Source organism: Rhyacophila brunnea, unplaced genomic scaffold, assembly GCF_057557595.1.
Source record: "Rhyacophila brunnea isolate RB1 unplaced genomic scaffold, BYU_Rbru_1.0 scaffold_22, whole genome shotgun sequence".
NCBI classification, from domain to species: Eukaryota; Metazoa; Arthropoda; class Insecta; order Trichoptera; family Rhyacophilidae; genus Rhyacophila; species Rhyacophila brunnea.
Window position 1 is genome coordinate 20,250,704 of NW_028232882.1, and position 13,324 is coordinate 20,264,027.

Below are 13,324 nucleotides of genomic sequence, written 5' to 3' on the forward strand. Positions count from 1 at the left end.
GACGGTCGGTGTAATTCTGCGAGACATTAAGACTTTGGCTTTACCATCTAACGCTCTTATATTATAACACAAAACTATTGTTGCTGTGTGTAATATTCTTTTTATTTGTTATGTAGTATAACCAGTGGAACCTTGCTTATTCAGATTCGATTATGACAATCGGTTTCATATAAGCATTTGCAAAAAGTAAACACGAATGTATTATTTTTCAGAGAATGGGATAACGTCATTCTGCAAAAGCTTTAATAAATCACCGTTTCTTTTCCAGATCTAAACTTTTATATCATTTTTAAAATTCCTTTTATTTTTTCTATTATCTAGATTTATTTAAACTATTTTTGTTTCCAGTTAGTCTGGATAATCAGGTTTTACTGTAATTCTGAAATATTAATAAAGGAAAACATTACAATAAAGACATTTTTATGGACCATTTGTGTAAAGACGTTTTGATAATGGTGGTTTGAGATTTTACCACAGTTGCATAGCTAACTAATTAATAATTTAGCCAACAATCTATCGTTTGATTTATTTACATTTTATTGTTAGTAATTATTAATGTGTAGTTCAAGCAATGATGTTCGATTTTTTCGCTGCGCTAATTCTGTTTGGGCAACCTCAATATAAAATCTCATTGGCTGAAACCACTGCATATCTCATTGGCTGCATACTATTTAATAACAATCCGGCGACCAAAGAATGGCTCTGAACGCTTTACGAACTGCCAGAAAATATATATGCGTCAAATCAATTGGAATCTAGCTAAAGGCCTATCCTATATAGTAAATCAATGAGTTCAAGTCTTCAACACACATAATTATTTCCACAAAGAATGGTGAATGAATGCAAGGACAATTTTGATGGATGGATTTGAGGAAAGATAACAGGACAACTGAGAGGAAAATTTGAATGAGGTGATAAAGTAATAAATTATTTATTTTATTCAATGAATTAATTGATTCCTTAATTTAAAACACAAAAACCGTTAGCTTAAAAGTAACGCAATTTGATAAGCATTGTAATAACTACTAGTTAATTTCATTGTAGTTAGATAGGATGCCTGTAGCTTAATTGGTAAAGCACACATTGTTCTTCCCAAATATACAATGGCGATTGGAGATAACCAAATTAGCTCCTGACCACTACACCAGTCAGTTTTTGGCAGGCCATGGTGGATTCTCTGCCAAGCTCTACGATTTCGGGCTTTTTACCCGGCCAACATGTCCATTTGGCGGAGAAATACAGGATGCGAACCATATCCTCTGGGAATATCCGAGAATATGCTCCAAGAGGGAAGAGATGTTTAAGTCGGTCCAACCAGCTGTTGGGCCATCGGGCCGTCCGACCTGGTCGCCACAAAGGCCAATTATATTCCATTTTAAAAATTTGCGGCGTCTTGTTGCAGATGTGAAGATCTCTTTACATAGTTTTGTATTGCCCGTATTGTTTTAGCTTTGTTTTTTGTATTTATATATCATTAAATTCATTTATTTCTGTTTAAGTCTCCGTGCCCTTCTTCCATGGCACTTTTTATTAAATTATGTCTTTCAGTAAACTCAGTCAAAGCTCACGTGAGAGCGTGGCGATCTCAGTCTTGGGCATCTGCTCCTGAGACATTCCCAGGCGTAAAAAACTGCTCATGCGTCACTCCAAACGTAGGGACTCATGATACGCTCGATTAAGACCGAGTGTGGTGCGGGACGCATTGGTTTGGAGGGGTCTATGTATGTCTTGGTAAAGCACATTGGCACGAATCTAGTGGTTACAAGTTCAAGTTCTGTCGGGCGTTGTACTTATTTCAAAAAAGATTTGTTCTAGTACGTGTTTTCAAATTATGTATGACATGATAAACGATGTAGAATTTATAAGTGCATTGTTAACATTGAAGACGATATACTCAACTTGGTTATGCGTCAATTACATTGAGCTTCTTTACGAGCTGTTTGTTGGCGAATTTACAATCTGCCTGTAAAGATTCCCAGTGTAATCATCGAACAAGCTAACAAGCAGGTTGTAAACACTCTACCGAGAAAAGTTGGAAGCCGGTCAACTTTACACGCTACACGCCGGCGTGTGGGCCTACTGCGTCTGCGCAGTAGAGCGCAGTAGCAACCTCCCGGTAAAAAAACGAACTACGTTCTGTCAAAATAGTCGCTGGCTTGTGGCTTCTCAGCGAATGGAAAGTTTTGTGTGTAATCAAATCGCAGTAGCTGAATCGCGCGCTTTTAAATTCGCCAACAAACAGCTCGTAAAAAAGCTCAATGTAATTGACGCTTTACATACTAATATGGACTTGGATTTTTTTAAATATCTGCTAAATTATTTTAGTTTTATCAATTTATGTTGGTATGTAATCTACGGAGGTAACTGTGATGTAGAAAATAATTTTGTAGCATGGGCACCTAATTAGTAGAATGGTTTCTTATATTGTCTCCATCAAATGTTTTATCTTGTCTTTTTCAGTAATAACCATTAAGCCCGAATATAAAGAGAAATTGCAATCCTTGGAGTACCCCTCCCTCCCGGCATTCGTCGTCCCTGACTTTTCCGATCTATCACTGTCTCTGCCGGAATTTTCCATTAAACTCCCCGAAATCTCCATGCCCGACTTTAAAATGCCCAACATATCCATGCCGGAGTTTAAAATGCCCAATATCTCGATGCCGTTCGAGCTCAGCCTGCCGGACATGTCCATGCCGGAATCGTTCCACGAATATAAATCGGCGGCCGGTAATAAACTATTCGATTTCGTAGACTATGTAAAGATTGTTTTTCGCGCATGCCTGAAGGCGGCCTATCAAGTGTGGGAAGGTCTCTTGGATATGTTTTAAGTATTGTTTGACTTGTTTGTATTCCAGCTCTAACACCGAAGGCTAAGACACGCGTTGCTACAAGTTGCCGTGGATACTAAGTAGGTTTGGTTTGCCAGGTGTGCATTGCGTTGTCCCTATGCAAAAACTGACTTACTATCCACGTCAATGCGGCAAGTTGCAGCGCCGTGTGTCTTAGCCCTTACTTGCACATTGTTGACACTAATTGATAAGCTATATTTTAATGGATTGCAAAAATAAGTATATTTTCATTTTTCTCTCCTGTAACGTTACAAATTGTCCCATACTCGTTTTTGGCTTTAGCATCCTCAATATCTACACGGCAGAAGTACACTGTTCATGTTTTTTCTTTCTTTATATGTTTCATCGCCTTGGTGGCAAACTATTTACGTTCATATTTTCAAAAAGAATGGTTTTATTTGACCATGCAATTGAAAATATCAAATTTTGTAGTAGTGAAGAGATCTATAGATGTATCAATATAAATCGTCAGCAGTCTGAATTCGAAACTAAGCTCTTCCCGGTATAAAGAAATAGGTACTAATTACCATGTTTACTAGTGTTGGCATGTACCGCCCTCTCTTAGATATAAGATATTAAAATTTCAAGCGATCATATCTTTTAAATTCACAAAAGTGGGGAATAGGTCAGTTCACCACCAACGCGACGATTTATTATAAAGTTTAAATCTTAGTTATTCCTGAGTGAAGAAGTCAAATATAATTATAGTCATACAATATACCGTTAAGAATTATTTTGTATTCGATTGTGAATGATTCATTTCTATTTTAACATTGTCTACCCACGGTCACGGTAAAAGCGCATTGCAGTTGTGGTACTGTTTGCTAGCATACAAACAGGCATTGCAGGAAACAATTCCAATACACCCGTGAATCGCGTATATGATGCCACTATATTGAATTCAGTAATTTATTGTGAATTAAAAATATTATCGTGATTTTATTATAGTGTCCTCGTAATAGATTAAAAATTATGATAATAGATGATTGATTTGAATGAATATATATATATATATATATATTATATTCTGTCATAACCGGCAGATGTCTTAATAGAGTATATCTATACCTGTCACATTTATTTCTTAACTATATTAGGCCATTCGCGCACATGGACTTAATGCAAAATCTACTCAAAATTGAATTGTTATGAAACTTACACATATGATGTAAGCCGTTTGTCAAACAAGCTGACACATGTCAATTTTATTAGACAAGATAATCACTTCAACACAAACAATTAAGGATAAATCACTTATCACCAGGATTGAGCTGTAAAATAATATGCCGTTGGATTCTGAAAAATATACTTTTAAACTTTGACAATAACTGTCATAACGTTTCCACTGATAATAAATTTTAATTAAAATTATCATACACCTTTTAAGTTGAAACTTCAGTGTAATGTAAAAAATCGTAGGGTCACCTAACCTCTACTGAATTAAACAAAGTATAATTTTTTTATAGATATATTTTTGTGAACAGAAGCTAAATATTTTTTCGACTTTGTTAGTTTAGTTTAAAAGCCGTGTCAAACGAAATATCAAAAAAGTTGAAGAAATAATATCAATAATATCTATGCGTGAATCGAAAAGGGCTATAAGTCATACAGATTGAAAAGCGAGATGAATAATACGCCAATTCATAACACATATTCAATACCTTAGTTCGATTTAATGAGTAAGTTTGAAAATTTTTCTCAAATTCTCATTTCAATGTTTAAAGCCTTGATTTTTGAAGTAAATGTTTTTATTTTTTATTTTGTTCAAATGAACTTCGTAATGCGCAATGAAATTTTACAGTTTAACAATTAATAAACCTAAGCATTCCCATTTATAATTGTAGTGTTATATGTAGCTATTTTGCTTTTTGATTTATTTACGAATTAAATCGCTGAGACATTATTCATTGAAATACGCCAGCGATATTGTTTCATTCGCCGTTGCAAGTCTGCCAAAGTGGCAGCAGAAGCTGTGCCAATTTTTTGCATTCAGCCCGTGTGTTCAAACTCACCTAAGGCAATGTAATTTTGTAAGACGTGACGTGTGTATTATACACAAATAATTTTATATTATTAATATATTTTTAATGGTTAGCATTATTTAATTATAATCAATCATGTCAGTGATACTTATAGGATCCATTTTATTTTATTGCAATATGAATAAATGAAAACAATATTCATTCGAAATATAAGTATGTATGTAATTCCACTTGAAAAATACAATTTTTCAACACATTTTTTTATGTATGTATTTTCAATTTATTATTTTTCTTATATCGTATTACTTGAATAGTATTTTTATTTTAATGTGAGAGTTAATTAAGGAAGTTAAATGCGAATTTATTTTATCGTAAGATACAAATATCTAAAATCTCGTTAGATAATTTAGTAATCAGTTAGCAATATATTTATTTCCCTGAACTTTTTGTGAGAATACATTATAAGTAAATGCGAAATATAATATCGAGGTTGTTGTTGCCAAAAGTTGGTAAGTCGATAATTTAGATACATATTTAGAATTAACAACGGATTATGTTTCTATATTATATAATAAATATGTTAGAAAAGAAATTGAAGGTCATCCGATATATAGAACATGCACATAGAGCACAAAGAAATTAATGCCTGATTTTAGAGGGCAAGTCAGACTTTAAATTGCAATTACTCCATAACATGACTTCGAAACTTATCAACTTTTGGCAGTAAACCACGAATTATCTGTGAATTTTCGTCAAGTGAAGAGTACAAACTGATGTTTTTCATTAGAAGGGTTTCAACATTAAACTAAGTATATCAGATTGTTTCAATAATTTAGATTGACCACTGGAAGGATTACAAAAGTTCACAAAACTTAGTAAAACTGTATACCTATCGAGAAATTAACAATTTTGCTTTTTTCATAAATTTACCTATGACCATGGATGCATAGCCTTCCTGGTACCAAACTGTAGTATCAATATGTTTAAAATAATCTCGGAATTTTAAGATTTTAGCCTTGCTAAACCAAACCATAAAATAATAAATATATTATTAGTACAGGTAGAAATGATTTAGTAAAACATAAACAATCCGAAACGACACTGACATTTAGACTGACATTTGATAGTTGTTGTTCGTAAGTTAAAATTAATACATTTCAATTTCAAGTTACAGCTAAACTGTAGATAGTAAGTATTTTACTACAATCTACTCATACCTACGCATATTTCATTGGATGTAACACAGCATTTTTATGAATAATAAAAGTTTTATAGTTAACGCAAAATTGCATTTATTGAGATACTACAGTCTGGTTCCAGAATGGCAAGATATTTTTTAGTGTATTTTTTTGATGGTGTGAAATTTTTTAAAACATTTTTTTTCGTAAAAATAAAAATCAAACTTTATATTATATTTAACAAAGCATTGAGTGTGTGACTGGTTTATTTATACCAGTCTATAAGAATGAAAAGAATTATTTTGTTATAATGTCTATGATACATTTTTCAAATGTTTTAGTGGACAATTAATATTATTTTTGCTAAATTTGTACCTTATGAGCACTAAAATATATATTATAGCTTCTCTGATGCCGCCTTACCTGTTCCTATTGTGCTAGAACTCTTGGAATTGAAGCCAATAATATTCCAGTTCATGTCAGCATTTCATCTTGAATTTATTCTTGACCTTTCATTTAAAGCACATTTTTATGGAATAGTAATATATTTTGTACGGTGCTCAAGCTTTCAGTATTTTATTAATTTAGTGTTGCCATAAAATCCCACCAAAAGTATAGAGGATAGGGAATATTAATTATTAATGTCTGTGGTCACATTTTTTTTAAGATTAATTAAATTAAATTCTAATGATACTTAACAGTCCTATTATAATAAAATTGTTGATTTGCGTTTTAACTTTTATTTAGGACGAACTTAAGTGAGATTTTGAAATAGATTATAGTAATTTTCATTTTAAATCATAAAATTATAGAAAATATTTAATTGCTAATCGAACGATAACAGAAAAATTAATATTGTTAGTATATTACTATATTTTATTTTTGTATGTGACTAAAATGTGAATGCCTTTTTATGTATAACAGTGAAAATTTTCTGTATTATTTTAATTTAAAAAATAGATTGTAATTTTATTATAAATACATCAGGCTACTGTTTAGTTGTAAATTGATTGTAACAAGAATGTGAGCATTACACAAAATAACAATTTAGAAATTATTAAGCTAGTTTTTTTTACATTGGTAACCCTAGTATTTAGACACTGTCCTCTCCTTCCAAGAATCCCACCCGAGTTGCGATTTCTGCATTAGAAGGCTTTCCGCTGACGCTGTTTAAAACTGCACCGGCATTGCCACCGCTGAAAATATACATATTTTTAAATCGGCAACACCTGAGGGAAGGATAGAGCGTGACATGCTCGAAATGCCTCTTCGCAATATTGACTAAAAACACTGACGAATGAATCTCATTGGGTGTATTCTTTTATGACGGAGACCGAAGGATTGGAAGACGTGCATTGTCGTCTTCAGAGGCGGTGAGTCGACACTGACAAGCTCCGTCCTTCCCTCACGAGTGAAAGAAGCAAAACTGCAATAGAAAACACCCGGCAGTTGGTTCACATCGGCTGTGGTAATGTATCTATTGAGTGTTGTGTATTGAATTGATAACATTAACATTTTTTAAATTGCCGGCCGGTGTTTTCTATAGACCGTTTTGCTTCTCGGAGGCGGAGTTTGCTTTTTATTTAATTTAATATCATATTATTAACTTAATATCGTTTGGTTTTTTGCATGACACTTCATACATAATAAAGTGAGTTTTTATTCAATAAAAGCAATTCAAACATTGCTCATGTGGGTTTTGACAATATTACACACACTAATACCCCGTATTACGGCTGAGGTACTTTCCTGGAATGTTGGCCGTAAAACAGTACAGCCCTGTTTAACAAAAAAAAATATTTCCATAGACAATCCCAAAGTTTTTACTAATTACAGAATTAAATTCATTTTTCCTCAAGACCAATTCGATGTAGGTTGTTCATTTCCGTCTTCGAAAGAAGAAAGAGCTTTTGACAACTCTTACAATCAATCATAGAAAAAAAAAGTTGGAATGATACTCGAATTCAAATCTTTCGCCTTCCGGGCGAGAGCCCTGGCCTTTAAGCTATCGATCCGTCAAAGATTCATGTGAATCGGTTCTAATAAATAAGTCCAGTTTTTACCGAGAGATATGTTCAAATAGATTTCAGATGATATTGTTTTACTTATTCCAATGCATACTCTATTTCGTCTTTGCTAACCCATTGATATTTGCTATATCAGAGAAAATCTCATACCCAAGTTAATATGAGTAATATTCAAATTGCCCGTATTGAACTAGGACTCACTGAAAGCTTATAAATACACTATACATAAATATTCACAAGCATGCGATTTATCTCTCGTAAATGTTTTATATTAATCAGTTAATATATTATACCTACCAACCAAGTTATCATTAGTTTTCTCAAACCATTTCAATGCAGTACAGACGTGGATACTAAACGATTATTTCTTAATATCGTAAACCGTAATTTAATTATGAGAATTTTCACAAGTAATTTTTTACAAGAATAAGTGATTGATTTATTATAATATATTATAAACATTAAACTGGTAATATTGTCATCGTATAACCGTTTAATTGGTTTTCAGATTGGTGGTTTTTCGGGTGGCTCTTTCCATCGTCGTCGTCAGAGAAAAGTACGGTCACGATAATCGAGAGGCCCGGTAAATTCGAGCTGACCGAAGACATGCTGCGAACCATCATCATGCGTGTCAAAGAGAGCATCTCCGGTGAATTAAAACCGCAGATAATCGAAAGGGTCGTAGAGCATACGAACACCATCGATCCAACACTATTGGATGAACAGCGAGGTTTGATCGACAGTCTTTATTTAGAAATAGATAACTTGAAAGAAAAATTGTCAAAAAATGACAACATAGACGATCAGATAAACGTATTGAGCGCCCGTCACAGCAGAGACACTCTCGTGAAGGTGTTTGGATTGGAAACTAAACCCGGCGACGACGTAACCAATAATGACATCAAAGCCTGGCTTCTAAGTGAGACCCTGTCCAAAAGAGACCTGGAAGCGAGACTGGCGGATATAAAGCAGACGGTGGCGGTGGACTTCGATCGGATAGGTGACGCCGTACGGCTGGAATTGAAGAGTCTGAAGGAAGGCATGAAGAGCAATATTGTAGCGAGGGAAACAGCTGTGCATTCGGGCAGCGGCTGTGATTGCGATGACATGGTCAACAGGATCGTGGCGGCGGCTCTCGCGGTGTACGACGCTGATAAGACGGGATTGGTGGATTATGCTTTGGAGTCGGCAGGTATATTCTCAACCATCATAGTTATTAAATAATTTACCTTGTATGACATAAAGATGTGAACTTAACATAAATGACATCACTATTTTCAATATTTTTTTAATTCAGCGACACGCCCAAATTTTACTTTGGCCCTAATTCGATCGAGCTCCTCAATTGGGACCATCTCCGCAAAAGCAGCTTTATGTGGATATCTTCGTTTTGAGCATTTAAACATGGTGTGTCAGCTCAAATACCATATTATGATACCGTGCTGCGTGTCACCAATCTAAATCTTTTGGAGTCATCTATTGTCGAGATTAAATAATGCTTTTTGGCTAATATGTAGACAGTATATGATGTGTCATTTGTGCAAAAAAATGAGTTACTAGAGCAACACTCTTTTTCCGGAGAAAGAATTTCAATTGCAATAATCATTTAAAGAAAAATTTCATTGGTGACTTTTTTTTATTGTGTAATACAATCGTAGGTGGGCAAGTGATTTCCACGCGGTGCAGCGAGTCGTACCAAACCAGCACGGCGGTCTACTCTGTGTTTGGGATTCCGCTGTGGTACCCATCCAATTCGCCCAGAGTTGCCATCTCTCCTGGGGCCACACCCGGAGACTGTTGGGCTTTCCAAGGCTTCCCAGGATATTTACGTAAGTTCTTTGTTTACATAGGGAGTACATAATAGTAATTCCAGCACGTCTTTGGCATTGTTAAATTATTATTAGAAAGACCAAGTTTTGTTTTAACGTCTGCAATGTAATTTTAGCAGGTTATAAGGAAATTACTCAAATCATAATTTTACCTGCCTTTGAAAATAGTTTAGTTTAGACAAAAATATAATTTGAATAATTTCCCGACGACCTATTTCCCTTCTGAAATGACTCCACAAATGCTATGACTAGAAAAGTGAAGTGAAGTCTCAAAGTGTGAAAATGTAATTTTTGCTACAAATGAAACAGCATTATGAAATATCTTGCAGCTAATTAGATCATTTTATTAGTTTTTTAAAAACCATTTTTACATCTTCAGTTTCATATAATTAAAAATTCAATCTTCAATGAATTGCACCGCACCATTTATAATTGTACTGATAATCCATTTTGTGTTTTACGATTTCAGTGATTAAACTGTACACACGCATAGATGTGACAGGTTTCACTTTGGAGCACACTCCTCGCCAGCTGACGCCCAATGGGCAGATTGAGTCTGCTCCCAATAAGTTCACCGTCTGGGTGGGTTCACATCTCTTCTATTTATTACCATTTTCGTTCCTAAGCGGAGTATATGATTTTCCACAGTTATGGTTATATTAACAGATTTTACAAAGAATTAGCAGTCTGTCTATACTTTGGATTAAGCACACATGGAAAAATAACATATGAGTTTTGCTAGACATAGGATTCGAACTTGCATCTGGTAATTACTCCACTGTAGCATTTTTTCGAGACATACCTCTCTTAAGAGCTGCATTCTCATTTATACGCCAGATCCCCATTTGTAAGTGCACCTGGCTCAGTTACGAGATCTTGTTTCCTAGGTGTGTTACCTGGTAACTGAGTGAGATGCGGTAACAAATGTGGTCCCGACTTAGCAGCACACTTTTCCACGTTATCTCTTGAGAATGACATCGCTAATGAGTCTAAAACATCATGGGAATAAAATAAGAAAGAACTAAATATGGTAGAAATATGATTTTATGAAGTCATTTCACGATACAAAAAGAGACAAAAAACCTTTCTACCATAATAACTGACAAGAAAGCTATTAGTCGATTCTAACATTTTAATACACCGATCAGTGCGTCTTTTAAATTTTTACTCTCGCGGTATTGCAGTTACATCGCTGACAGTGTGGCAAGGTTCATATTTTGTAATTCTGATAATTTCAGGGCTTGCAAGATGAAATGGACCACGAACCCGTCCTATTCGGCAGCTACGAGTACTCGAACGACACAACTGCGTTGCAGTACTTCCCGGCCGCTGTTCACAGGGCGCCCGATGACAAACCACAAGGCCATGAGCTGGTAGAGCTTCGGATAGAGAGCAATCACGGCAACCCTCTCTACACCTGCCTCTACAGGTTCAGGGTTCACGGGAACCCCACCGCCCATATCAAGTTCTACGGGGACAACCCCGACAGATAGTGGCGGTATAAAGTTTAGTTTTACTTTACCAGCGGGAGTTTAAGTGTCGTGTGAAAGATGTGAGAATTGTAACTGTGTCGTATCGGCAGGGTGATAACTGAAAAATTTAATCTGTAAGTTGTCAGAAATTTTCATGATACCATAGACTTTATTTACCACACACTCGTGTTTTTTCATAAGAAGTTTTGCATTTTAAGATGAGATAGCGTTGTGTGTGTGGTAATTTATTTTGGTATATGTTTTGGCTAAATTTCATTCATCAAAATCAAATTCAAAAATCAATTTTGTTTATTATTAATCCTTGTTCGAAGATCATCATAATGCAATAATATATTATAGAGACTTTTTAGTATTAGGGGTTTTGCATTTTTAATGGATGGCAATTTACTCGTCCAGATCAAAATTAAAATACATACATACATAAACGCGGTAGGTGCATACTAAAAAGTAGTTATTTTAAACTGCCGTTCGATACATTCTCTCGCATCTTGTTCATAAGTAAACATTCAAAGTCAAGACCCAGTAAGTGTGTTCATAAAACTACAATATTGTTACGAAGGAGTGCGTTCAAGATTTTATTTATTATTTATTTAAAAATCTCAAAAATAAATTATGTCAACTTGTCATTTTGGAGTGATTATATTAAATAATGTGAATCAATTACTGTGATTGCAAAAAGTTACGTTCTATTGCAATGCATAGTAGGTCGTTATACAATATTGTGATTGTGTAAGAAGTGAATATTTTATATATACATATTATTGTCTTGATGCAGAGCATTCGAATTTCTTTGTTTAATTGTGTTAATTTTAGTCATTTTTGAAAAGATTTTTTTATTTTTATTGTGTATTTCTTTTGGTAGTTTTACATTAATACTGTTTTCATCTGTGTCAAAGTTAAAACAAATCATTTCGATTACAATTTAATTGGTTTAAAATTTGTAACCGAAACAAAAATTTCGTAGATACCTCCCAAGGTGTGAGTGTCTCCATCGTCCAGTCAAATGCATAAATATGTATTCAGTCAACAACAGGCAGCCCTCGACTTTCGAACGTTCTACTTTCACACAATTCGTTACTTCGAACATCTCTTAAAATTTAGATTTTTGTTGATAGTGCAAAAACTGTGCGCTTCCATGCAGTCGCTCCTCCTCCGCTCCATATCACCTCAAATTTGTAAAAGGGTGGTATTCAACTATCTCTTGACAAGTTTATAAAGAAAACACCTGATTGCTAATACGCCTCGTTAACCTTATACCCATTGATAAATAAATATTAAAGTACACTTTTTGATGTTTTTTTTTTACATACCCCTACTTACGAACATTCGAACAGATTTTCAAGAACCAATTACGTGCGAAAGTCAGGGGCCGCCTGTATTGTTTTATATTGATTCGGTAGAAATTGTAGTAAAGATGAAACAGTGCCTCGTTAAGTATTTTATTAACACTATTAATAAACGCGATGAAATATTTTGATTCCATAATTAACTAACGACGCGATTCCTAAATTTAGTATTTTTTTCGGTAATCGATCCAGTCATTTTTAAATAATATATTCTATACCGGTTGTGCCTTTTCAAAAATTAATATAAATAGAAATTAATCCTAATAAAACATACTTTTTTCTTCTTCACTGTTATTATGGTTTCTAAAATAATTTTCAATTACGCAGAGATTAAAATTTAGAGTGCCTAATAATTAATTATAAGCCTTTTGCATCCCATTTTTGTAAATATACCTATTAAACCATACATATTTTTTTTAAATAATCGCAGCTTTATTAGATTTTGGTTTGATAAAGCTTTAAATCCTTTTATGTACACCCACCCCAGTGATTGGCAAACTTTTGAAACATTAAAAATCAATCAATTCTCGCGATCAACCACAACCACCTTGTAATATTTTAATGAATAATAATACATTTTTAGATTTTCTAATTGATTATTATATTGCTCTTATTTGTTA

General features: G+C 34.0%; 1 protein-coding gene across 2 annotated transcripts in view; it reads left to right on the forward strand.

The window, feature by feature from the left end:
• The window catches only part of LOC147070181 (klaroid protein-like), a 34,890-nt gene extending 21,789 nt beyond the window's left edge, over positions 1–13,101 (forward strand). Inside the window, exons 7-11 of one of the 2 annotated variants that reach the window (XM_085949335.1) lie at positions 2,461–2,727; positions 8,545–9,228; positions 9,695–9,865; positions 10,335–10,447; positions 11,104–13,101. In XM_085949335.1, the coding sequence (XP_085805461.1) occupies positions 2,461–2,727; positions 8,545–9,228; positions 9,695–9,865; positions 10,335–10,447; positions 11,104–11,358 (1,490 nt within the window). In that variant the 3' untranslated portion in view covers positions 11,359–13,101. The remainder of the gene's footprint in view (positions 1–2,460; positions 2,728–8,544; positions 9,229–9,694; positions 9,866–10,334; positions 10,448–11,103) is intronic. The other variant, XM_085949336.1, reaches the window with a different exon arrangement.
• Positions 13,102–13,324: the final 223 nt, after the last annotated feature.